Here is a 27469-nt window from a genome sequence, read left to right as displayed (position 1 = left end):
GTCATTTTTTTGCATTTCCTTTATAAGTAGGATGTTGAGACTTACTGCATATAACAATTTATATGCCATTTGTACATTATTTGAGAATTGTCTGTCAAATTCATTTGTTTAATTAATTGAATTAATTGTTCTTCTGTATCCTGATTCTTGGTCTCACCAGATTTTAGGTTGTGTCATTGCTGACTTTAGAGGAAATAGCTTTAGTTTTTCCCTGCTTAATATGATGGTGGCTATAAGTTTATCATATATAGATATATTTCTTCTATTCCAAGTTTCTTAAGAGATTTTTGTTTTCAGTACTGGGTTTTGAACCCAGGGCCTTGTAGTTAGGCTGGTGCTCTATCACTTGAACCATAACTTCAGCCTTGCTTTTTGTTAGTTATTTTGGAAATGGAATCTATAGAATTTTTTTTAAACCAGTGCTAGCTTCAAACCTCAAACTTTCAAATCTCTGCTTCCAGAGTAGCTAGTATTACAAACATGAGACATCAGTGCCTGGATCCTTCAGGGTTTTATATCATCAACAGGTGTTAAATTTTGCCAATGACTTTATCTGAAAGCTGTAAAGGCATCTATTCTGATGATTACTTGATATTTGCCCATTATTTTCTTTATGTGTGCTATGATGTTTATTTATTTGCAAACTTGTAATGAAACTTTTTTCATAGTGCATAGTTTTTGTATTTTATTGCTGTTATGAAGTAGTTGTATGAAGGGGTTATAATTCCATAAGTCAGGTTATGAGTACAATGATTCTTGACAATGTCACCCTTTCTTCATTCTCCTGTCCGTTTCTCCTTGCTCTCCCTTTCTACAAGTTACATAGTTCAATTTTTACATAGTGTACACTAAAAACATTCACTGCATTGTGTATGATTTATAATGACTGCATTATATATGATTTGCAAGTATCTTATTGAGAATTTTTTATCTATTTTTATAATTATGATTGTTTTCCTATTATGCGTGTAGGATTCCTCTAAAAGTCTTCCAAGATTGTGGTGTACTGGTCACAAGGTCCTTTGTTGTTTTTTTTTATTGTAAAGATACTATACAGAGGGTTACAGTTACATGAGTGAGGTAATGAGTACACTTCCTCTTGAACATTGTTACCCCCTCCATTGTTTTCCCCCTTCCATCCCCTCCCTCCCTCCCTTCCCCGAGGTTCTTTTTTTTTTTTTTTGATTGTGATTAAGTGATTACATAATTTCTGGAAATTCACCATATTGTGGATTAATGATGCTCATTTAAAGTCACAAGTTCATTCTAACTTTCCTGGAGCAAATTGTCTATCACAGTCTGTAATATATAACGGTGCTCACATGTTATATACCATATATGTGATCAGCAGCACTTTGGTTTTTATTTATTGGGGAGGGTTTTTATTTGTCCTTCAATTATGAATAATAGAGCTATTGGATGTAGTAGTCTACATTATTTTCAGTACTTGAAATTCATTATTCTGTGCTCTTCTTGCTTTTAAAGATCTTTGAAAAGCCTGTTATTTTAATGGGATGTAGCACTTTTCATATGAAATGGCACTTTTCTCTCAACATTTCTTTCTCATGTATTTATACTTAGTATTTTACCTAGAATATGACAGTGTTTTTTGTTTATTTTTTCACTTTGTTATTCTATCAGTGTTATGTATCTCGATGACTATCTCTTTCTCATCATTTGGAAATTTTCCTCCTATTGTTTTATTGAACATATTTCGATGGCTTTAATTTGTATTTCTTATCCTTCTTTTATGCTCATGATTCCTAAGTGTGGTATTTTAATTGTGTTCCAGAGAAATGCATTTTTTGTTAGTACTTAAAACTTTTTTAAATGGTATAATTCATCTATTTTGTCTTCAAGCCCTGTTATTCTGCTTTCAATTTAATTCAGTTATTGGCAAGCCTTTCAACTGACTTTCCTGTTTAAGTTTTAATTTCTAGAATTTCGGTTTTTAAAAGGATTTCTTTATGGTTTATTGAGTTCATGTTCTATATTTTCTTTCTTATTTCATTCAGCTTTAAAAAAATTCATTAAAGTGCTTTTGGTTTCCTCTTTAATGTTATCGATACCTCATTTATAGTTGCTGTGCAGGTGTTTTACCATGTAACCTTCTCATTGAGCATTATTATAATAATTTTATGTCTGAGATTTATCCTCTTCATTATCATTAGTGTTCATGACTGTAGAGTTTTTGACTTCTGGAAAAGTTCACTGTCTCTCTATCTTTGTCTCTGACTCACTTTCTTTTCTCTCTTGCTCACTCACTCACTCACTCACTCTCATATTTCTTATGTTTCTGCATTGGGATTTTTACATCTGAGGCCAAATCATTTGACAGTTTCAGTCACCTGTAATATTTCAGTTGAAGCATTCTCACTGCTGAGGCTGGACGTAACATTATAGTGACAGGGTTGTTACAACGGAGCTCACATTCTCAGGCCTCCAAGCCTAAGCTACTCCTGGCAACAAGACACATTGCCACTACTTCTTGAGGAAAGTTACCACATGCCGCCCAAACTTCCCCACCATGTTGTACCATGGCAGAAGCAAGTGTCTCAGCTTAGTGGTATCCTCAAAAGGCATTGGAGAATGACAGTGTACACTGTGCAGTGTTTTGATCTTGAAGGGGAACTAGGAGCCTCAGGCACTCTGGCTACCCAACTCACCAGGCTTACCTAGAAGATTACCACCCTATGGAAGGGAAGACGATTGGGGGAAATCATATAGTTCTTTGGCCTCAGAATTCTCACTCTCACATAGCAGTAAACACATGCAAATAATATGCAGCTTCTGGAGGCCAAGCTGTCATGAGCTTGGTATATTGTATCCTCAGTGATCCTCAAGTGTTGGGCCTTACTTCTTGTCAGCAAAGGCAGAGTTACTGATCACTATGGCCTTCACTGAACTCTCAGCTTATTAAATGTCTTACATGGTACATGATAGACATTCTTGCTCTCCACAACTACCTCCTGAGGTTGTCTTTCCCACAGACACTGTGGAAGGGTTCACTGAAGTTTCTTGATTTGTGAATGTTCTTCATTTTCAAGTATCCAGAGTATTTCAGTCTAAAATAATATACCTTTTTTTAAATTGGTGATTTGCTGAAGCTTTCTGAGTTGAAGTGGAGTGCACTAGGAATAGTTGCTATCACCTAATTTCCTGCCCTGTATTTAAGGTTTATGGGGAGTGTAGGATTAGCCTGCAGGTAGAATTGCTAGTCTGTCACCAGTGGCATCTCGCTTACCTTCCTTTTGTATTTTCAGCTTTCTTCCTCAATATTTCTCTTTTTGATGTTAACTCAAATCTGTTCTTTGTTAGCCTTGTTCTTCACATTCACAGAGTCAATGGAAGTTTCTAGTCCACCATCTAGCCCAACCACACTCTACTCTGATTCTGCTATGTTTCTTAAAGCAGTGACTGAAATTCTCATGTAAGAGAACTCACAATACCAAGAAGAGAAGAAAATTCTTATCAAGGCCGGAAGATTGAAGCAGAGGAGGGTCTGTGCAATAACTCTTAATTAACTTCCTTTAGCTCAAGCTATTTGCCTTATCACATTCATAATTTGCTTCTTTAAGCAATTCATTATACCACTGATTGACTCAAAAAATCCTCTGGGTTTTCCTTTCCCAAAGAAGGTTTTTGTGTCACATGGAGCTGTATCATATATCTTGTGTGTGTGTGTGCCTTTTGTCAAACTACCTTAAGTCAGTTTAAATTATCAAGGTTAGCCAGGACGTAAGAGTATGGAGGTAGAATTTTATCTCTTCATACACTATTTTGACAATAGGATTTTTTCAATAGGCCTCATTTTTAAAGAGCAGTTGTAGTTTTTAGAAAAATGAAAAGGGTCAGAAACTTTGTATATACTCCCCTATATCCATGTATGTAACATTATCAATATTCCCTACCTAAAGTATGCATTTGTTACAACTGAGGAGCCTAAATTCAAGAAATTTATAACCCAATTCTTTGCTAGTTCATTACTGCTGAGATTGAATATTTTTCAGTCTTACACTTGGATAGTTGTGTATATTCTTTTATTATTGCCCTTCCCATTAACCACGATAGTTCAAATATCTTTATAACTTAAGAAGTCTAACATTGGCAATATTATCATTTTCTATACTGTTAATTATTTTTGCTTTCTACCCACAAATAATAATTTCCCATTTTCTTTTTGAAAGAAACGTGTAGTAGGAAAAGCAGGGCTGGGAAGTGGTACAGTGCTTGCCTTGCATGCATGAGGCCCTGGGTTCAATTTTTGAGAACCACATAAGCAGAAAAAGCTGAAATTGTGCTGTGGCTCAAGTGGTAGAGAAGTAGCCTTGAGCTGAAGAGCTCAGGGATAGCGCCCAAGTCCAGAGTTCAGGCCCCACAACTGGAAAAAATAAAAAAAGCAATCATTATTACTTTTTACTTCACTTTTCTCAGCTTTTGTTTGAAAGGAATTGAAAATATTAACTGTTGTAGTAACAGTGAGAGCAACCTCCCCCTCCCCTGCAAACTGTCTTTTTAATGTTGTAGTCATATGATCATGTGTGGTATGACAAATTTGTCTAGATTCTGTAAGTCTGACAGTTTAACTATACACACGACAATTACAAAATAGAAATGACCAATTAGATATTTCCATCCTTGGTTAATAGTTAAGTCATTTTCCTGAGGGTGGTATGAAGAATGTGTACATATGAAGAAATGGAGAACATTCTATTTGTTTTCCCTTGAGATCTACAATTCATTTTTTAAACTTTATTCTCTTAAGCAGAGGGCTTTAAAATAGCCTACTTATTTATCAAAGATATGATTTCATTTCCTTTGGAGAGGGAAATCAAAGAGCTCTCAGAGAAATCTATACACAACTTCGAATGCTGTTTCCTAGGTTTTTGTTTGTTTATTCCTATTGAGAGACTTCTAAAATGATCAAAAACAATGCCATAGCCAATACATTTGAAGCTTTCTTAAACATTAGTCTGGGAATTGACTTTTAATTCTACTTCTTATCATGACTTATGGTCACCTGCATTGTCCAACTGAACTTACAGAAAGAAGGACCACACCAGAAAAAATACAGTGTAAAAAATAAAATATAATTAACCAAACATGTATCCTAAAAGTTGAAATACTTGAGCTCTTCTCCAAACATGCCTTTTAAGCTAAGTTCCCTTCCAGTTATTGTGCCCTTGAAGTTGAATCAGGATCTTGTACTTCATAAGCATGTGTACATCAATAATTGCCAAACAGAGAAGAGACAGTTTGCAATTTGAATTCAAGAAAGTATTCTTTGAAACAAAAGGATTATATTGATATGCACAACAGGATTTAAGTTACTATAGATGATCATTATATAATGTTTCATTTTCAACCAAATACTATCAGACATACAAAAGGAGCAGTACATGAAAGCATCAGTAAAGATGGGAGTCAACTTTAAAAATGACAAATGAATGCAGATATTGATGTAGCAGAGATCAAAACTTCAAAGTAATCATTATGATATTTTCACAGAGTTGAGGAAAAATACCTCATGGAATGGAAAATAAATGATCTTGTTCTGTTTTTAGTTTTGTGAATTCTTGTCCTTTTCAGTCTCATAAATTTTTATTTATTTATTTATTTATTTATTTATTTTGTTGGTTGTGAGGCTTGAACTCTGGGCCTGGGCGCTATCCCTCAGCTCTTCAGCTCAAGGCTAGCACTCTACCACTTGAGCTACAGCACCACTTCTGGTTTTCTAGTGGTTTATTGGAGATAAGAGTCTCATGGAGTTTCCTGCCAAGGTTGGCTTTGAATTGTTATCCTCAGATCTCAGCCTCCTGAGTAGCTAGGATTACAGGCGTGAGCCACCTGCACCCAGCTTCATATAAATTTTAAACTTAGTTTTTGAATTTCTATAAAAAGACCTGTTTGAATTTTGACAGAGATTATGTTGGCCATAAATTATTTTATATCAAATCGATACTTATATTGGGTCTTTAAATCCATGAATAATATCTTTCCATTTGTTTACTTCTTTGATTTTTCTTAAGAATTTAAGAATGTTTTTATGATTTTTGATGTACAGGCAACCATGTCTTTTAAATTTATTTCTAAGTACTTTTGTTCCTTTGGATGCTATTGTGAATGGGATTTTCTTACTTTCATTTTTTTTCAGATTGATCATTGATAGTGTCAAGAGATACTATTGATGTATGTAAATTGATTGTGTATCTTGTGATTTTGCAGTTTTGTTGAACCTCTTTATTAGTTCAAAGATATTTGGTATTCAGACTTTTAAAACAAACTTAACTTTTAAAATATTAGATTTACAAAATATGTGATGGTAGAATAAAGTATTTCCATCCATATAGTCCATGAATATATATTTTGAATATTTGGATTCCTCCAAATTTTATGTGTCAAATTATGTCATGCAAAAATAATTTCTCCCCTCCCCCAGTTTAGGTCTTAGTTTCTTTCTTGCCTCATTATACTGGTTAGGACAAAGTAAAAAATATGTATATGTACACTATAGAGCTTTATTTAGTCATAAAAATTGAAATCATATCATTTCCAAGAAAATGGATAACACTGGAAATTATCATGCTAATAAAAATAAACCTTTCTTACAAAGACAGAAAAAAGCTGAGCAGTAGTGATAAAAGTGGGAATCCTTGTCTTTCCAAATTTTTTCACTCTAAGCTTTACACAGATGCTGTTTATCAGCTAGATTTCATTTCTGTTTCTCATTTGTTGGACATTTGATTAGGAATGTCCACGGGATTGCATCAAATGTCTTTTCTGTTTCTATTGGGTGATCTTGTTTTGTCGTTTATTTTCTTAATCTAGTATATCCAGTGATTTTTCTCTTGTTTTATTTCTTTTTTTCCCTTGCAGTACTTTCCAAGATATTTAATAATCTGTTAAATGGAAGTGGTGATAGAGGTCAGCCTTGCTTTACTCCTAGTCTGAAAGGGAACATATTTAAGGTTGGTTTACCAAGTCAAGAAAGTTTTCTTTATTCCTTACATGCTGATGGATTAATAACAACTAACTTAATCAAAGACATTGTTACACAATTTGCCAATATTCATTTAATTTTCTATTTCCACATAATAATATAGAAACTTACAATGATATATTTTTCTCTTGTTAAGGCAATCTTAATAGTCCTCTGATCAATGCTCAAAGCAATGCTAGTTTCAAATGGACTATAGAAATTATATTTTAACTAATTTTATAGCCATAACCATAAATAAAATGTTTATTGGTTTATCTTCCTCTGCCTGTAGTACCTTGATTTGCACTAATTTCATAACCCTAGACTGAACAAGCCACTTCATTACAACTCACTTGCTGAACATTGTTGGCCTGTAGCTTTTTAAAAGGAGAGTCTTTGCTACTGTTTTAATTTCCTTAACTTATTTGTTCCAGGTTTCATTTTTCTTATTTTATCAAAGTTGACACATTGTATTCTTCCAGATGTATCCATTTAATCCAATCTCAATTGAGCAAATGATCAACTGGCAATATTCCAAAGGGTTGCAGCACTCTGAGGAACCTTATTGATTGACTGGATGGATTCCATCAGCCCACAATAACTGGTGTAAAATGTAATTGAATAGAAGCATTAGTTTTTCACTTGGTCCCTTCTTATAGGACTGTCAGAGCTCATACCACAACAAAAGACAGTAGCATTGCACTGTCATAGCAGATGTGATAGAAAACCACAAACGAAGGATTGTGGTAAACAAGAAAACAAATTGTGAATTGCCTGCGTCTTAAGTAAAGCCAAAAGAAGGAAAGGTCACCTGGATTACAGTAGAAGCAGAAAAAGGCTCTGGGTATTATAACACAGTCTAGAAAGAACGTGGTAAAGACAAAGTAAACACAAAACAAAACATACACACAAATACAATAAAATAAAAACCATCATGTGCCCCAGAGTAAAGGTGGACTTTATTTTTATTAGACTCAGTTCCATGCATAAATGCTTGGTATATGGTATTTAATTATTTTTAAATTAATAGATTAATGGAAAGACCTCTTCAGTCACAGGATGAAGCACAGAATCAGGTGTAGACAAAAGCTGTCTTTCAAAAGTCATTGATGGCTAGCCTCCACCCTATGTTCCTGTGAACAGGTACAGTTCCCTGAAGAGTTGTGAGGATCACAAGGGGGAAAACCGTTCACGACGACTTTAAAGTTATGGGCGTTGGCTTTCAGAGCTATGAGCTCTGCTAGTCTGACACTTGCCTCACTCATGCTAAGAAACAAGGGCACTGAGTGGTCCTCAAGGCCCACAAGGCCACGGCGGGGCCTCCAGTCCTATCTAGGTCCTCCAAGTGGGCCAGAGGCTTCAGACGAGCTCTAGGCCACCACTCTAGGTGGCTCGTGCCACTGCACGTCACGTCATGTACTGCGCATGCTCCGGCCTCCATTCTACACGCTGCGGAGCTGAGCCTCGGCCTAGTCCTTTCCCCGGGCCATGGAGACTGCGGAGAAGCCTCCAGCCTTGGCACCGCCGCAGTCCTCGGGGCTGGAGGCGGAGCCCGCTCTGGTGACCTGGGGGGAGCGGCCTGGAGACCTGGGCCCCTGCGATTTGACCATCCTTCACTTCAACGACGTTTATGACGTGGATCCGCGGCCCGAGGAGCCCGTGGGAGGCGCTGCGAGGTGTGGGCCGCCATCTTCCCCGCCGGGGCCTGGGGGGGGGGGGAATGCGGGGTGGTGCGGGGCAGGGGGAGAAAACGGGCAGCAAGGGTCGTGGACGCGGGCTGGGCTTCTGGGAACCACGCAGACCCTCCCGGGCACCGACCGGCCTCCTTGCTGGGCCTGGTTAGCAAACCTGGCGTTGGTGACCCCCCCCCCCGCCCCCCGGGAGACGGGGGCTGGGCCAAGGAGGGAGGCCTGCGGCTCGGCCTGCATGGGCCCCAAGGGGGAAAGCTCCTATTTAAATAGATAGCATGGGAGGTGGACTTGTTTTATCCAGACCCGGGTACACACCCGGCTTTTCCACTGCTTGTGTCTTGGAGAAGTCTTCCTTCTTGACCCCCTGTTGGATCATTTGTAAAAAATGCCCCCACCCCCAGTTAAAAGGCAGGTTATACACATTTATAAGATGATTTCTTTGTTGCTTTGTATGTCCCTCCCCCACAGTATAACCCCTGCTTTCACTGTATTAGATGTCAGTACAATTTATGGAGGGGATACAGGTGGATCCGTTGCAACAATGAGAAGTACAAGTTGTCATGTCAAAAACGAACTTTACAACTTTGGGGGGGGGAGGATTGGGTGGGGAGACCGGGAGGCTGGGAAGGGATGGGAAGGGTAAACAAAGGAGGAGGCTACAATGCTTGATAAGAAATGTACTCACTATCTTGCCCATGCAATTGTAACCCCTCTGTACAGTATTTTCACACACACACAAAAAGGCAGGTTATAGAAAGAATCAGTAATAATGTTGAACTGGTGGTAAACATTTAATAAATGCCAGCATTTCCCCTTAAATGTATTTTAGCAGGTATCAGCTGGCAGGCATCTATAACTACTAATTATTAGAGACCTAAAATACAGACTTGTCCTCTTCTTTTTCTGAGACTCTTATGAACCCATGACCTTAGAGTGATTTAGAAAGCACAGTAGGCTTGGAGATGTAGCTCAATGTAGAGCACTTAGATAGCACGTGCAAGACCCTTGATACCACCGCCAGGGCATTTAGCAATTTAACGTGGAGTGAGTAAATGAAGATGGGAAGTTTCAGGATTGATGTTTAGAAGACATAGATTCTTTTTTTAAATTTTTCTGCTTGGGAAATATTTGCTGGTAAGTTACCTTAGTCACTACTCCAGGCTTTATTCACCCCTTCCCTTTAAATTTAGGAGTCTGGGGTCCATGGACCTGATTGGTGTAGGGAGTTAGAGATGGAAAATACTAGGAATTGCAGTGTGTGGTAAGCGAAGGCAGTATGGCTCTAATGTAAAAGAATAGTGATATCTAAAACTTGATGCCCTACCAGATGTTGAATACATAGGTAGCTGCTCTAGTGTAGGTTTTAGTAAGTGGTCAAAAATGTGGTTGCGACCAGATCTAAGAGATGTTTTAAAGCTATTAAGGTTGGTATTGAGCAGAAAAGATAGAAAATCTGTAAAGAAAATTAGTCTCAGAGGAGTAACAAGTGTGGCAGTAAAAATTAGAAGGAACAGGTGGAAATGGGAGACAGATACTATAAACAAGACAATTATTTGACAGTATACCAACAATGTGTGTTATGTACATATCCAGAAAGAGAAGAAAAGAATCTGCATTTTTTTGGTTTAATCCTGGGAAACAGAACCTTTAAATTATTACTACATTCAATAATACTTTTACAAAGTGGTTTTAATTCAACAATAAAACTATTTTTGATTCAGTAGCTAGTATGATGGTCCTGAAAAGGTACTGAGAGGCTGGCTGACTATGTAGGTAGGAGTGAATAGAAAATAGTTGAGTAACATCTTCCAATTATCCTTTCTTTTTTCAATATTTCAGTTCTGTTCCCCATTCTATCCACAATCTATTTATGTTTAGCTCTTCTTTATCTTGCCAAGAAAAATCTTATTGCCTAAATTCTGTAGAGGAATTAATTTGAACTATATAGGCATTTTGGAGGCTACTGAATATCTCTTTGAAAAGACAGGCTAGTTTTTCATACATCTATTAATCTGCCCATTGTTTTCAGTGGAGTATCTGGTCTGATATACTGTGTGATGTATAATTGATATCATAGACTGAGGATCTGGGAACATATTACATACTCCCTTGATTACTCTTAAGAATTATATTGCTTGCATTTTTTGTTTTCTTTTTTTTTGGAAGGGGGTCCAGTCATGGGGCCTGAACTCTGGGCCTGGGCACTGACCCTCAGCTCTTCAGCTCAAGGCTAGTGCTCTACCACTTGAGCCACAGCGCACTTCCAGCTTTTTTTCTTTTTGCTGATGTGGTGCTGGGGAATTGAACCCAGGGCCTCATGCATGCAAGGCAAGTGCTCTACCACTGAGCCACCTTCCCAGCCCATGCTTGCATTTTCATCAGAGTGTGAAGTAAAAAGCAGAAGTTTTACTATTACATTCTTATGAACCATAATAAAGTCTAATGGAAAGTGAGTATTGAATACTTTTGAATGAATGACTATGTCCTGAATAATGACACAATCTTCCTGTGGTGATAGCAGTGAAAAGAATTTTGTTGGGTTTTGGTCATTGATCTATTTTTAATGAGCAATTTCTAAACTATTTTAGATTTTCAGAAAAAATACAAAGATAGTCCAAAAAGTGCACACACATCTCTTATTTATATTTTGCCTTAAGTATGGTATAATAATGAGCCAAAGTTGACACTGTTATTAACCAACAACTGTATTCTGATATCATCAGTTGATACATGATGTGATTTTGTGTTTCAATATTCCATATAGGATACTATGTTGCATTTGATATTCCTGATTCCTAGACTTTGTTTTTAAGAACCATGCTGGTTTTAGGGATTGCTTGTCAGATATTTGGTATATTTTTTCTTATGATTAGATTGGGCTGGTTTTTTTTTTCATTTTTTCAAGGAAGACCTTAGAAGTAAAGTGCTCATTTTAATCATATAATTTCTGGGACACATGTTACCAACATGACATAACTGTTGACATTGATCTATCAGGTTTTCTACTGTAAACCTCCTTTTTTCACCCATTTTCATACTTTCGGAAGGAAGTCATTGTGCACAGCTCAAAGTTAAAGGAAAGTGACTATACACTTTTCTAAGGTCAAAATATCTACATAAATATTTTAGTCCTTCTGAGTAGGGAATTTCTTGGTACTTAATCAGTCATTCATGTATATCAGTATTGCAATAGTTTTCAAGGATTGGTACAAAATAGATGGCTTAACATAAAAGAAATCTTTTCTCTAACATCTGGATGTTTGGAAGTATGAAGTCAAAAGTGTTGGAAGACTGGCTCCTTTAAGAACTGTCAGGGAAGAATCTATTTCTGGTGAAGGTCAGCATCCTTGGCATTCCTTGGCTTTTAAGTGTGTGATGGCAGTCTTGGGGTTCTGTCTTCACATGGCATTTTTCATGTGTGTCTTAGTGACACAAATTGCATATATGGATATTAGTCTTTGTGTTCAAGCCTATTATAATAACCTCATCTGAAGCTTGATTGCATTTGCAAAGTATCTATTTCCAAATAATGTTATATAAGAAAGTATTGGAATTAAGACTTGAACATAATTTTTTAGAGAGGAACACATTTCATCCTCTGACAAGGCCTTAAACAGTCTTAGAGAAGTCACAAGTTTTCTAGATTGGTTGGGAATGAGTAGTCTAGTTTGGAAGGAACAAAACATACAAAATAGAAGTTTGAGAGAGTTGTCCGAGGTCTGTTCTTGGCACTAGGATTATTTGATTGACACCAGAACTTACTGATACGAAGAGAGGTCAGTTTAGATATTCTGAGGCTTAAAAAGGAAAACTATCCAACCTGGAATTAGCATAGAGGACACATTCTCTTTACAGTCTCCACACTCTCATTCATTGTGAGGAGTCAGAGAATGGGTAGTAGCCACTGGAGAGGGTTGATATAGGAAAGGCTTTTCTCAGGGGAAGTTCAGTTTTCAAGGGAAAGCAAGGGAGGCAGTAAAATGAAGGAAGTACTTAGTAATGAGGTTGAAGAGATTTGTTTACCAGTGGAACATTAGATTACAAGACTACAAGGAAGCATTATCTTACATCAAACCTGATGGAAGAAATTTAATTTTAAAAACCGAGTTACACATCAGAGAAATCTTTCCTTTTGCTCTCAGGGGACATAATTCACATTTAAGGCTTTGTATTTTGTAGTATAGTTTGAGTGTCCCTATATGTTTTAAGTGATTACATCATGGGGTAGAAGGATCATTTGTGGTATATTTCAGATTTAAAGGAAAAACATGATTTAAGAATTTTTTAGCCTATCAATTAAAGATGTGTTATGTTAAAAAGTGAGGTACACTGGTTATAGAAAGTGTTCTTATAACATCCATGCCTTGCACGCTTTAGTTTTTACTCTAATTTTGAGGAAAAATCTTCAATTACTATTTAAAATGTAAATTTACTAATGGTTATACACGATATCTGTTTGTAGGATGACCTTAGCAATTCTGAAATAAACTTCATGTGTAAAAATAGTAAATAAAATGTCGTTAGTACACAATAGAAGAATAAAATTACAGTATTTAACATTTTTTTCTTTTAGATTTGCAACAGCTCTAAAAAAGTTCAGTTTCCTGAACCCACTCTTGATTTTTAGTGGTGATTGCCTAAATCCTTCCGTCTTAAGTACAATAACAAAAGGAAGACATATGATTTCTATATTAAATGAATTGGGAGTCCATTTTGCAGTTTTTGGTAAGTATTAGTAATTGATCCTCTTAACTCTTTATTCAAATTTTATAATTTACATACTACTACAACTAGATTATTTGAAATAAGCACATTTCTGTATTTAGGCACTGAGAATCATTGATTAGGATTTATACTCATCTTCTAAGCATTTTCTCCTGTTGGTTAATCACATTTATTTTAAAATGAACAATACAATGTAAATATTTTCATACATTATTAAAGCCTTTTTTATTATGATAAAATAAACATCAAATTGTTATCATTTTAATTAGTTTTGAATGTACACATTCATTGTTCAGGAAATAATTTTTATATTGGTGTTGCATAGTATTCTAATCATTGGGTATTTCATTATCTAATGAACTTATTATTACATGCTTAGGTTGTTTTCTTTTTGTTTCCACAATAAAACTGGAAGTATGAAGAGCTTGACATAGGGGAAAAAAGGGATACTGAGACATTCTAGATAGGCATTAGGGGATATTTATTGTAAAAGTAGATAAGATGGCAGAACCAAATAAAGAACAAAATGACTATATAAAATCCAGTCATTCATGCCATTTTCCCCAAACTTTGTTTCTTTAGGTGGCAAAAGACAAAGAATCACTGAAAAAAGAATCAGTCCTCCTTTTTTTTACTTCCTAGTTCTGTCATTTCAACTTAGTGCTAGGTATGAGCACTGCCACTTGAGCCCTGCCTCCAACCCTTTTAATTTTACCTATTTCTCACATAGGGTCTTTCATTTTACCTGGTGTAGCCTTAATTGTAATCTTCTTGTTTATATCTCCTGTATAGCCAGGATAACCAGGGAATCGCACCATGCTCAGCTTATTGGTTGGTATTAGATCTTATTAACCTCTTGCCTGTGATGACCTGAAATTGCAGTCCTCTAATCTCTGCCCCCTAAGTAGCTGAGATTACAGAGAGAGCCACTGTGCCTGGCCTAACTCTTCTTCCATTCTTTGTCTTGTCTACCAAGGACCAATAAATAATTCTGGGACTCTTTACTATGTAGATTAAGAGTTTACAGTCTAGAAATGTTCCACACTTAAATCCAGTATATATCTGTAAGGTCCCTCCACTGGATTGGACCAAAAGTCCTAACTTGTTTATGTTCTACTATTGTTCATGTTCTAGTATTATGTTCTCATGGTAGCACACTGACTTCTTAGTGTTGAACTCCTTTTCCCAAGGAATGTATACATTTACTGTAAGTGATTTTATTATATTCCATTATTTTGACATTGTACCACAAATCTGTATCTGGTTGATTTCAGTCTTCTTTTTATAGACCTTGTTTTTAGATAAACTCTTTTAAGAAGTTGAGAAGAAATAGCTAATCCTTGTTGGTTATTTCAGCTTCTCAGTTTTGCTAAGTATTATGTTACATTTTTGTTTTGATTTTGTAAATTTTTAATAAATTCAATGAAATTTGAAAAGTACAAAAATACCAAAAAGCAGAACCTAATTATGATGCTATTTTTTATGATGCTATTATTTAATCAATATTTTGTGATACTTGCTTCCATATTCTTTCATGTATATTTTTCATGTGGCCAAGATCATTGTATGATTGTATCATTTTTGCATACTACTTTTATTGAAGTCAAGCATTTATCTATACATATCAGTCTCACCCTGGCTGAAAATAGGTGACACATCCACATGAGAAATTTAAGAAGAGTCTAATAAAAAAGCTATTTACAAAGGTATAGATAAGAGAAGGAAAATCTTAAGGAAGGAGGGATAATATAATATTCAGAACTTAAAATGTGACAGGTCCAAACTGGTCTGTTTTAAGTTTAACTTCATGTGCACTTCAGTTTATAAGTCAGTATGAAAGCAGAATCATGTAAAATATCTCAATCATTTTTATGTTGATCACATGATGAAATAATATTTGAGGTGGAGATATGCATATATATCACATTAAATTAGATTATTGCTTACACTTTATTTCTATTAGAACCTCTAACCTGGAAAGAGAAAGAACTGCCATGGACAGATCAGATAGTAAGACACATGACTTTCAGTACAACATTACAGTGCGTCAACACTGATCTGGAATGGAGAAGAAAATGTGGGGAATAAGTACTTTGAAACTGTTCTGTTCCCAACCATTTTCTCCACATTCATATCTGTGCCTACCATTGGTTTAATTCAGTAGTAAGACACACAAAGGAGCCAGTATTGAAGCCCATAGAAACTGGAGTACTCATAGCAGGGTAGAAAAAGATAGGGGTGAAGCTGGAAGAGTTTACTGAAGATATCCAGGGCTGGGAAGGTGGCTCAATGGTAGAGTGCTTGCCTTCCATGCACGAGGCCCCTGCCTTGATTCCTCAGCACCACATAAGCAGAACAAGCCACAAGTGGTGCTGTGGCTCAAGTGGTAGAGTGCTAGGCTTGAGCTGAAAAGCCCAGGGACAGCGCCTAGACCCAGAGTTCAGTCCCCATAACCAACCAAACCAAAAAAAAAAAAAAAAAAAAGACACCCAGCATGTTACCTAGTTAACATACATCATAAATACAATTAAACAAATTAAACATTCCATTTTATGTATGATATTATTTTGTCACTCTATTGGGAGAAGCCATAATGTATTCAAGTATGGGAGTTATTTAGGATATATGGTTGCATTTAAAGTAAGTAAAACTGATTCAAACAGTTGTTGTTTGGAATAGCAATAAAGTACATTGATGAGCATTTTAAAATGGGCTTCAGAATTTAAAACTTGATAGAATTTTGACACCGACTACTTTATCCTCATATTTGAAAAGTAATATTAAAGACCAACTTTAAGATGAATATATTTTGTCTATATTGGTGGTGAAGCATACAACCTTGATTTAACATTTGAATATCCTTAATTTTTTTACTTACTGCTTTAATTCTGAGATATTGATTGATGAGCTAATTAATATTAATGGACCTTGATATTTTAAGGTGATTATTGATATTTAAAAGTAATAATTCATTAAAAGTCACAGAATATCAACACTTGTTGATAAAACTTAAAACACAGCCTAGGACCTTTTCTCTTACATTCAGAAGTGAATGTTAAATGCAGTATGACTAGACTATGATTTCTTACCTCAAGCAAAATAACATCTAAGTGATTGAAGTTTGTTCTTAAATATTTTTGAACTATGCTCCAACAATATATTTTTGTTTGTACTTTTATCATAGGCTCTATTGTATGACACAAATAAATATCTATTCAGATAATATATTCACCTAAAAATATTCATAACCAAAACATTTTGATTATAGAGTAAAAAACTTCTATGCTTGACCCTTTTCCTGCTTCCTACTTTCTTTGAGTAATCTTTTTTTTAGGTTTCTCCTCAAGCATCTTTTTGTGTCATATAAACAGATATAACAATTCATCTCTTTACACAAAGAAACATATTTACAATAGAGTGCTATCATTCCTTCTTTTCTCCCATCAAAACATTCTGTTTTTTGGCCGTCTTTAATTTTATTTAAAATTATTGGGAAATACTTTGTTCAAATTTTAGTATCTACTGTGAGAAGACTGTATTTTAATGTTGTGCTTTGCCTGATAATTTTCTCATTAAAATATTTTTGTGCTGGGTAGGATTCAATACAAGGAGTTATCATTGGAATTGTTCCTGTAGGCTGTAGGTTCCCAGGAAACTGAGTTTTTCTTCCTCTTGGGAAGTAAGAGCCTTTACCTCAGCAAGTGCTCAGGAGTGACACAGTGTGTCCTGTCTGTTCTTCTGTCAGGTTATTCCAGAGATTTGATTATTGTTTCTCTTTTAGTCCAGCAGAGTGACTGGGCATAAAGCGCAAACTGCCTAGGCACAGTGAGGGGGATCAGATATTTAGGGGTCTTAATACTATTAAACACATGGGTATCTAAAATAATAACTAAATTCATGATAGCTAACGTTAGATTTAAAGTGAACTATAAGCTGGTCTCTGGTGCTTTATGCCTCTATCCCCAATGGTGCTGACTCCAGTGCTCATATCTTTATCATTCAATGATTTTTTGTCTGGAGAAACCACATTTTATTTATCCATTCCTCTACCAGAAAGCATCTTGGTGGCTGCTAAATTGCCACAGTGGAAGAAAAAACCATTATAAACATCATTATGTGTTTTTGTAAGCATAAAATGTCAACTCCTTTGATTATATTCCAAAGAGTATGATTGCTAAATCATATATTTACTTTTATTTTTTAAGAAAACTGAGCAATGTGTAGTGGTTGTAATCTTAGTTACTTGGGAAGCTGAAATCAGGTGGACTATGGTTTAGGACCAGTATGCAAAAAGTTCATGAGACTTCCGTCTCAAACAATAAAAAGGTTGGCATGTGATATGTGCTTGTTATTGCAGCTATATTGGAAACATAAAACAGGGAGAGCACTGTTGAGGCTGGACTGGGAAACAATAAAGATGACTTTATTTGAAAAGGGGATGGGGCATGACTCAAATGGTAAAATGTCTGAATAGGAAATGAAACCCCTAAGTTCAAAGCCATACTCTGATCAAAATATATCATACACATAAATGGACAGGTCAAATTTAAATACCTTTGTACAATTTTTTAAAGATAACACAAAAAGGGTAAAAAAGAAAACTACCAAATGTTAGTACTACAAAAAAAAAATCAAGAAACCTTGCAGAACAGTTTTCCCAAAGGCCATATCATTTTGCATTCCAATCAGCAATGAATGAGAATTCCTGTTGCTTCCCATTCTCATCCATATGTGACTGTGTTTATATCTGGATGTTAGCCATTCTGATAGGTATGAAGTAATATTCTTTTGTTTTGAATTTTCATGATGATGTACAACGTGGTTCATCTTTTTATATGCTTACTTGCCATCTTAAAAGTACTTGACACATTTTAGTTTCTTGATTTTCTTATTATTCAGCTTTATGAATTCTTTGAATATGTTATATAAATGTTCTTTATCAGTTGTCTTTTGTAATCATTTTCCTGGTCATTGGATTGGCTTTCCATTCACATGATAATGTCTTTTTTAGAGCAGAAATGTTTACTTTTAATGTAGTTCACTTTCTTTACCTATTTAGCGTTGTATCTAAAAAGTCATTTCCAATGACACAGTTATTTAGGTTTTTTTTTCTGATGTTATCTTCTAAGAGTTTGTGATATTTAGCTTCAAAAGGATGTCCAGTTTCAGCATCATTTGTTGAAAAGAGTGTTTTTTTAATTGTGCTGTCGTTATTTCTTTTCAAAGGTCTATTGTATGTATGTGAACCTTTTTCAAGATTTTCTACCCTGTTCCACTGATCTATTTGTGGAATTTTTAACCAGTATTACTCTATGTTGAACACTGTAGTTTATAATATACCTTGAAATGAACTAATGTCAGTTTTTAAAATTTTGTTGTTTTCTAATATTGTATTGCCTACTCACGGCCTTTGGCTTGCCATATACACATTAGATTGTTTTGCTTACATACACAAAATAACTTTCTTTTGGTGCATTGAATCTAAAGACCAATTTGGGAAGAACTAAATCTTGGAAATATTGAGTCTACTTTTAAATTTCTCTAGTTCTCTGATTTCTTTCATCATAGCTTTGTACTTTTTCTCATATAGATTTTATACATATTTGTTAGGTTTACACCTAAGTATTTAATTTTGGAGGGACATAAATGTAATGGTATGTATTTTTAATTCCAGTTCTCATACATAAGAAAGTGATCTATATGAATCAACCTTTGGTCCTATAGCTTTATCATGATACTTTCATTAATTCCATAGTTATATATTAAGATTTGTGTACATTACAAGTATTATTGTAAAGAACTATAAGTGGTTATTTAATTATAACAGGTTGAGTATTTCTTATCCAAAATGCTTGGGACTAGAAATGTTTAGGATTTCTAACTTTTTGGATTTGGAAATATTTGCATATACAGAATAATAGTATCTTACGAGATGGGACCCAAGTCTAAACATGTAATTCATTTATGTTTCATGTATGCCTTACATACCTGAATTGAAAATAATTCTGCATAACTAAATGCTCTGTGCTTTGACGTGACATGTTATCTGAGTCTAGGTAAGAAATTATCTGCTATGGCATCATGTTGGTGCTCAAAATATTTTCAGGTTTTGTAGCATTTTAGATGTTCAGAATTGGGAAGCTAATGTTTGCTGTATTATCTGTAAGAGTCTCATTAAAGAATTTTCTCAATAAAGGATGGTGGGAGAGGAGAAATGTTGAAGATGTTGCTAATAAAAGGTATCGACCAAATCAACAATTATAAAATTCTCTAATGACATGAAAGCAAATATAATTCATAAACGTCTATAATTCTGATATATTAACATCACTTGTCAACACATTTTCAGAAAGATGAAACTAGCTTACACCTGATTTTTGCATAATAGCATGCTGATTAATCTAAAAATGGATCAAAAATTTCACTATATTGTTCAAGCTTCCTTTATATGAATCTTATGCTTTAAAATATGAAATGAGAAAAATATATGTCAGTAGAAAATTATTAATCTTACTGGAATTTTTCATTGATAAGAGGATCTACCACAGAATTAGTTTAAATATTAGTGACTTCCGAGTTCAAATTTGATTTCTGTAATTACTTTATACTTCATAGGGAACACAAATATTGCAGAAAATGCAGTAGAACTATTTCAGGGTTTCTATTTCTTACAGTGTGATTGCTTTTTAAAATGATACTTCAGTTAGCAGTAGAGGTAAAGCTTTTTATAAAGTATATATCTTTATATAAAGTGTTTTGCCCTCATTAATTTTATTAATTAATAAATATCATTAACCATTATTATGTCATTATTTTATTAATCACTAAATATCATTAAACATATCATGGTATTTCCCCTGATTGTATGGCTTTTCTGAAGAATTTCTTTAAAAACTCAAGACTATCTGAATTACAAGGAGAAAGTCTTTAGAATGAAGGCCTCTTAATTTTTAAAAAATCATTTGTAAAGAGGAGTTGGGATAGTGGAATGAAAGCTCTTAACCTATAGATTTTCAAATACTGGAACTCTTCTAGTTGGAAAACTTAAGTTAATGTGGAAATAGAATAACAAGCTTGTGAATTACATGTAAAACTTTTTCATTTTAGGAAACCATGAGTTTGATTTTGGTGTTGATGTTTTAGAAGAATACATGAAACAAATGCATTTTACATGGTTTCTCAGTAATGTCTATGACAGATTTACTTCTGAACCTCTTGGACATGCTGTAGTAAAAAAATTAGTTAATTGGAACAATATAAAAATTGGCTTAATGGGATTAGTTGAAGAAGATTGGCTAGATACTCTGGCCACTGTTAATAAGTCAAATGTAGACTATAAAGATTATGTTGATGTTGCTAATGAAATAGCAGTAGAACTGAAAGAAGAAGGAGCAGATCTGGTTATTGCAATAACTCACATGAAGTGGGGAAATGATACAAGGCTTGCCCAAGGAGCAGAAGGAGTCGATTTGATTCTTGGAGGCCATGACCATGAATATGGAATCAGGAAAGTAAATGAAACTTGGATTGTCAAAAGTGGATCTGATTTTAAAAACCTGACAAAAATAAATATAAGACTTTTTGATTCATCTTTCCAATGCATATTCGAGAAAGTGGACATTTTAAGTTATTTGGAAGAAGATTCATATATCAAAGCGATAGTAAAAGAGTTTACCCAAAACATACAGGTAGGTGAATATTACTTACATTATTTAGCAAAGAGTGGGTTACTTACATGAACATTTTTAGACAGTATTAAAATGTAATATATTAGTTTTGCTTTATTGGATTTTGATTTTTTAATAATTTTATTTGGCCTTACGTGTGATTGGAATTTAGACCAAGATTAATGTTTACATTTGTGTTATGTTTTCTGTTTGTTTGGTTTGTTTGTTGGTCATAGGGCGTTTTTTTGAACCCTGGGCTTGGGCACTGTCCCTAAGCTTGTCAGCTCAAGGCGAATGCTCTACCACTTGAGCCACAGCCCCACTTCTGGTTTTCTGGTAGTTAATTGGAGATGAGAGTCTCAGAGACTTTCCTGCTCAGGCCGGCTTTGAACCAAATCCTCAGATCTCAGCCTCCTGAGTAGGTAGGGTTATAGGCATGAGCCACTGGCACCTGGCTGGTTTTTTGTTTTGTTTTGTTTTTTAATTTTTAATTTTTTGCCATTCCTGGGGTGTGAACTCTGGGGCTGGGTGCTGTCTCTGAACTCCTTTAGCTTAAGGCTAACATACTACCACTTGAGCCACAGCTCCACTTTTTCTGTGATTATTTGGAGATAAGAGTCTCCTGGACTTTCCTGCCCAAGCTGACTCAGATCTGTTAGGACTACAGATGTGAGCCACTGGCTCCCAGGTGTGTTAAGTAATTTTGTGAAAATATTTTTCAATACTCAGATTCACCAAGAATTTACTTCTCTAACAAAGAAATTAGTCAAATTTCTTAAGAAGTATATTTAAAAAAAAGGTTTATATCAGCTTGCAATGAAAGGGAATTCTTTTCTGCTTTCTATTTAAGTACTTCCATATTTGTGAAGTTTCTAATGAGGCCACTTAAACTTTTATTATGAATTTGAAGACTTGTTGCTTAGCTTACTTCCCAAGGCCTTATTCACACAGTAATTCTGAGGGGGGGGAGGGAGAGGGAGAGGAAGAGGAAGAGGAAGACGGAGCGTGAATTACATTTGCAAGAACTGAAAGTGGTGCTGTGACTCAAGTGGTACAGTGCCAGCTTTGAGCACAAAAGAAACTCATGGACAGAGCCCAGGGCCTGAGATGAAGCCCCAGGACTGGCAAAAATAAATAAACAAACAAAAACTTCACATTTGCAAGAGCTGATAAGAAATATGAACTAGGTTCAACAAGTACATGTATTATTCATGTACTGTTTGGTACCCCAACTGGTTTGATGAGAATATAGTTCTGATTTTGGTTAAAGAATAAATGGATAGCTTTATGTTTGGGTTAGCTTGGTTTTGGGTATATAGATATTTAGTAGCAGTATTCTGGCTCTCCCGGATGGGGGGATGGCTCCTGCAATTTGATAACCTGACTCTCTAAGTGGTTCTGAAATATAAATGATTGCTGATATATGTAATATTTTGCATCTTTTTAGTACTCTTAATTGGAGAGGAAAGGTTGCAGTAATTTATTTGATTTTTCACTTGGAGATAGGGAAAATGGTCAGAAGGAGAAAAATGAATAAAATATAAATGTTTATTCTTAGATAGCTAATTTTTAATTCTTTTAGTACATGTTAGAAGAAGTTCTCTGCCCAATTGATATGGAATTAGATGGTCGTGAAATTACTGTAAGAAGAAGCGAGAGCAATCTTGGAAACCTGGTAACTAATGCAATGTTGGAGGCTACTCGTGCTGATGTAGCACTACTTAATTCAGGTGATTTCATTGTTAAAGTTGTTAAAAATAAACATAGAATAAATTAGGTTTTCAGAATTTGTAATAGCTATAAATGCAAATCCTATTTAGAAATTCATTTTTATTTGATGTTTACAATTTTCTGTTGTATTCAGGTACAACCTTTGTAATTAGATATTGCAGTTTATTTGAAAACTAAATGCTTTAGTTTTTAACTTTTTAAAAAATTTTAACTTTTGTTTTCAAAGAAGTTTCAAATGAATATTAGTCTTTGTCATTATCTATTTAAAATGTGGTGTGCTATTATGCCTTGACTATATGAGGAGTGGTGAGTTGAAACCTTTTACTCAAATGCTTGCTCTTTCACCAGTTTTCCTTTTACACCTGTGCAGTAAGAAGAGGTGGTAAGCAAAATTGTGTAAGGTGAATGGAAAACTTCCTAGCCTAGCCATATTTGTGTATTAATCATCTGAATGAAGTTGTTCTGTCTAGGATTATGATGGGTAATAGGCCTGGATGATGTCACTCTCTAGGAAACTGAAAGCTTCAAAAGTTTATAATGTATAATTGAACATTTTAATTTCTTGCAATGATATTGTAACTGAAAGTACAAGGGACCCTTTGTCTTATACATGAATAATTTCTGATAGTTTGTGGGAACATTTTGTAGATGTGAAATTTGTTAAAGTTTAGTATTATTGACTTACAAAATCTTTGGAGGTATTGCCTGTGGAGTCTTTGGAACTAGATGATCTTTTATGGACTAGCTTTAGGCATAATCCTGACTGAAAACAATGAGAGAGGCAGTGGCTTTTCAGTTGTAATATTCTGTAACATACAGAGAAAACGGTAGTTGCCATGAAATTAATTCTTTTAAAAATGAATATACTAGATATAACTATGATTATCAAGTAGGTAACACAGAGGGAGGTACTAAATACATGATTAGGAACTTTTGTCAATGTGGTAGATAACACTGACGTTTTAAGCATAACATTGAGTCACAAAGGTTTTTTTATGATTAACAATGTTTTTTTTTCTTAATATAGGCACTCTCAGATCTGACCGAATACATCCACCAGGGAATTTCACTTTGCACGATCTCTTGGCTGTTCTTCCCATAGTAGACCCAGTTTTAGTTGTCAGGGTAACAGGTGCACAGCTGCTTGATGCACTTGAAAATGGAGTTTACAAATACCCAGCTTTAGATGGGAGGTATGTATATACATTTTCTACTAATTAGTATACTATTGTTTATTTTTCATATAATGACCATTCCATACTTAAATATGATTTAACATTTACAAATTTTAAATTTAGAAAGTTTTAAAATGCTAATGTGTAAGTGTGATTTTAAAATATCAAGTTCTTTACTAAATAGTGTGAGTTTGGTGAAGTGTTGGTATATAAATTATACTTAATATTAGGATTATTTTAGTTGTATATGGATATATTTGGATGGTTCTTGAATTTCAGTTTTCAAGTTTACTTGCTTATGTGAGAAGTAAATCATTACTTTGTTGGCTATCTTTTATGCCCAAATCCAAATCTAGAACTCTTCGATAAATGAGAGTAAAGTAATAGACTTAAAAGGTAGGAGCACTTCTCTCCTTTAAACCTTAAACAGAATATAATCTACAGTGTTATTATATTATACACATATAGGGTATGATAGTGGCAATAAACAGAAAAAGGACTGAAACAAACTAGGAAGAAACCTTATAGAAAAATCTTTTGTTTTATAAAATCTCTCATTTTGTTTAAAAAGCTGTCCTGAGAAGTTAATCACATGAATAAAATTCACCAATTTATATTGTAAAACTATTTTCTATTATGTTCAGAGTCACACACTTTTTTGTCATAATCAATTTTAGAAAAATTTCATTGTCCTCAAAAGAAAGGGCATATACTAGCAGTAAATCACCAGTGCCTTACGAAGCTCCCCAGCCCTTGACAGATACTATTTTCTCTGTTTTTGTCTATCTTTCATGCAAATGGAATCATATCCCATGTTTCTTCTCCTTTTCTTGTGAATTCCAAGGCTTGAACTTGGGGCTTTTGTGATCAGTTTGCTTCCTCAGAGCTCAAGTGCTCTACTACTTGAACCACATCTCCAGTCTGGCTTTTTCTTGTTGATTTTGGAAATGGAATCTCTCAAACTTTTCTACCCCAGCTCACCTAGCTTGATCCTACAGATCTTAGCCACCTGAGATGTTAATCCCAACAAAGGATTATAGATAAGGATGATCCAGCAGCACCGGGCTTTAAACTTAGCATACTTAATGAGGTTTGTTCATGTTGTAGTATTTGTTAGCACTTCCTTTCTACTCATTTATATTGCCGAGTAGCATTCCATTATATGTATAAAAACACATTTGTCAATATATTGGTGAGTGGTCATTTGGACTTTTTGTTTTTATAAATAATGCTGCTGTAAAAATCCATGCACAAGTCAGGCACCAGTGGCTCACACCTGTAATACTAGCTACTCCAGAGGCTGAGATCAGATAGCTGAAGTTCAAAGCCAGCCAGAGCAAGTCCTTGAGACTCTTATCTCCAATAATCACCAGAAAATTGGAAGTGGCACTGTGGCTTAAGTGATAGAGTGCTACCCTTAAGCTGAATTGCTGAGAGACAGAGCCCAGGTCCAGGATTCAAGCCCCACAAAAGGACAAAAAAATAAAAAATCCATGCACAAGTGTTTGCTTGGACTCGTGGGTATATACTTAGGATTATAACAGCTGAGTTGTATGGTAATTCTTTGGTAATTTCATATAGTGATGACTGTTTTCCAAAATGGTTGAAGCATTTTACATAGACCCGCTCCCAAAGCGTTTTAATAAGTTTCAATTTCTACAATTCCTTGTGAAAATGCATGTGCATATTCCAGTATTTGGGCTTGAACTCACAGCCTTTGCATTGCCCATTAGCTTTTTTTGCTCAAGCCTGGTGCTTTACCACTTGAGTCATTGTTCCACTTCTGGCTCTTTTGGGTGGTTAATTGGAGATAAGAGTGTCATAAACTTTCCTGCCCAGATCTCAGTCTCCAGAGTATCTATAATTATAGGTATGAGCCACCAGCTCCAAGCTACCTTTTTGATAATAATATCTGAGGAATGTGAAATGGTAACTCATCTTGATTTTAATTTGCATGTCTCTGATGTCTATTGATGTTGAGAATCATTTTTATGTGTCTTTTGGCTACTTTTTTGTATTTTTGAGAAATGTGTGTTTGTATATTTTACCTCTTTAAAAATGAGTATTATACAATAATATAATTATATAGTTACATAATAATTTTTCATCTAAATAATCAGCCTATCAGACATGCAGTTTACAAATATTTTCTAAAATTTTATGGTTTTCTATTTTACTCTGTTGGTGGTGTTTGTAGCATCACCTGAAACATTTCTGAGAAATCCAGCTATTTTTTTATTTCTTATATTTTTACTATCAATTTATGAAATATTTCCTAAAGCAACATCACAGATAGTTACACCTGATTCTTCAAGAGTTTTATGATTTGTTTTTTTCTTTAGGCCTTTAATCTATTTTGAACTAGTGTGTGTGTGTGTGTGTGTGTGTGTGTGTGTGTGTGTGTGTGTGTGTGTGTGTGTGTGTGTGTGTGTGTGTGTATTCTATTACTTGGGCTTGAACTAGTACTTGCGCCTCATGCTCTTATTTTTTCCTCTTACAGCTAGCACCTTACCAACCACTAGAGCCATTTTTTTTACTGTTTATTTGGAGAGAATCACTTGGACTTTTCTTCTAGGCTGGCTTCATCTGTGATCCTAAGATCTCAGGCTCCTGAGTACTCAGGATTATAGGTGTGAGCCACCAGTGCCAAGTATGTATGTGGAGTGGCCCAATGAATTCTTTTAGATGTAGGTATCTTGTTGTTTGAGACCATTATCAAAGCACTTTTGAAAATTCTTGTCACAAAGCAGTTTACCATAAATATAAAGATTTATTTCTGGACTTATAATTGCATTCTATTGATCTGTGTATTTCTGTTTTTATAGTCAGTCCCATACTTGATTATTCTGTCTTTTTAAAGTTTTAACATGGAGAAATATGAGTCCTCCAGCATTTTTTTTTTATTCAGGTAAGGGGTAGGTTTATTCATCATTCTGGCTGGCACCAGAGATCTTGGCCCTCCATGCAGCTGGGAAAGGCCTGGGAAAGAGAGCTGGGAAAGAGAGCTGGGAAAGAGAGAGAGCTGGGAAAGAGAGTGAGCTGGGAAAGAGGGCATCTGGGCCTGGGCTAGGCCTTATCTAGGGTATGAACGGAGAAAGGTCTGGCCACATCAAATTCAGATGGCCTCAGTGGATGCAGATGTGACCTCTTCCAGGTGTCCCAGTTGCTTAGGTAATGCAGGTACTGGGTGGAGACTTTGCTGCGAGGAAGATGGAGTCTTCTCGCCTTCCAGAAGCAGACCTTACATTCCAGCCTTTTAATAATCATGAAATAGGATGCAGATTCTCTCTGGCTACTTCCTGCTGACAAGGGGAGTCGACTTTAGGGGTAAAAGGCTGGAATTTGGTCCCCTCCTAGAGAAGGCAGCGAGCAGCAGCTGTCCCTTGGTGGCGTGAGTCCTTAGATGAAGTCTGGAGAAGTCTCATGAGGCATTGAGGGGCTGAAAAATACTAGAGAGCAAATAAATGGCAAGAGGAAGGACTTGGGGCTGAATAGTATTGG

At 35.1% G+C, this 27469-nt stretch overlaps 1 protein-coding gene across 3 annotated transcripts in view; it reads left to right on the top strand.

Annotated features, from left to right (window-relative positions):
• Positions 1-8299: 8299 nt before the first annotated feature.
• LOC138804772 (mannosylglucosyl-3-phosphoglycerate phosphatase-like) overlaps positions 8300-27469 on the top strand; it is a 33171-nt gene continuing 14001 nt past the window's right edge. For all 3 annotated transcript variants that reach the window (XM_069989199.1, XM_069989201.1, XM_069989200.1), the window contains exons 1-5: positions 8300-8655; positions 13244-13395; positions 20503-21083; positions 22645-22792; positions 23821-23986. In XM_069989199.1, the coding sequence (XP_069845300.1) occupies positions 8468-8655; positions 13244-13395; positions 20503-21083; positions 22645-22792; positions 23821-23986 (1235 nt within the window). In that variant the 5' untranslated portion in view covers positions 8300-8467. The remainder of the gene's footprint in view (positions 8656-13243; positions 13396-20502; positions 21084-22644; positions 22793-23820; positions 23987-27469) is intronic.

The sequence above is a fragment of the Dipodomys merriami genome, unplaced genomic scaffold (assembly GCF_024711535.1).
Source record: "Dipodomys merriami isolate MVZ:Mamm:240054 unplaced genomic scaffold, mDipMer1.0.p SCAF_372, whole genome shotgun sequence".
NCBI lineage: Eukaryota > Metazoa > Chordata > Mammalia > Rodentia > Heteromyidae > Dipodomys > Dipodomys merriami.
Note: the sequence above shows the minus strand (reverse complement) of the source record. Positions and strands in the feature narration are given on the sequence as shown.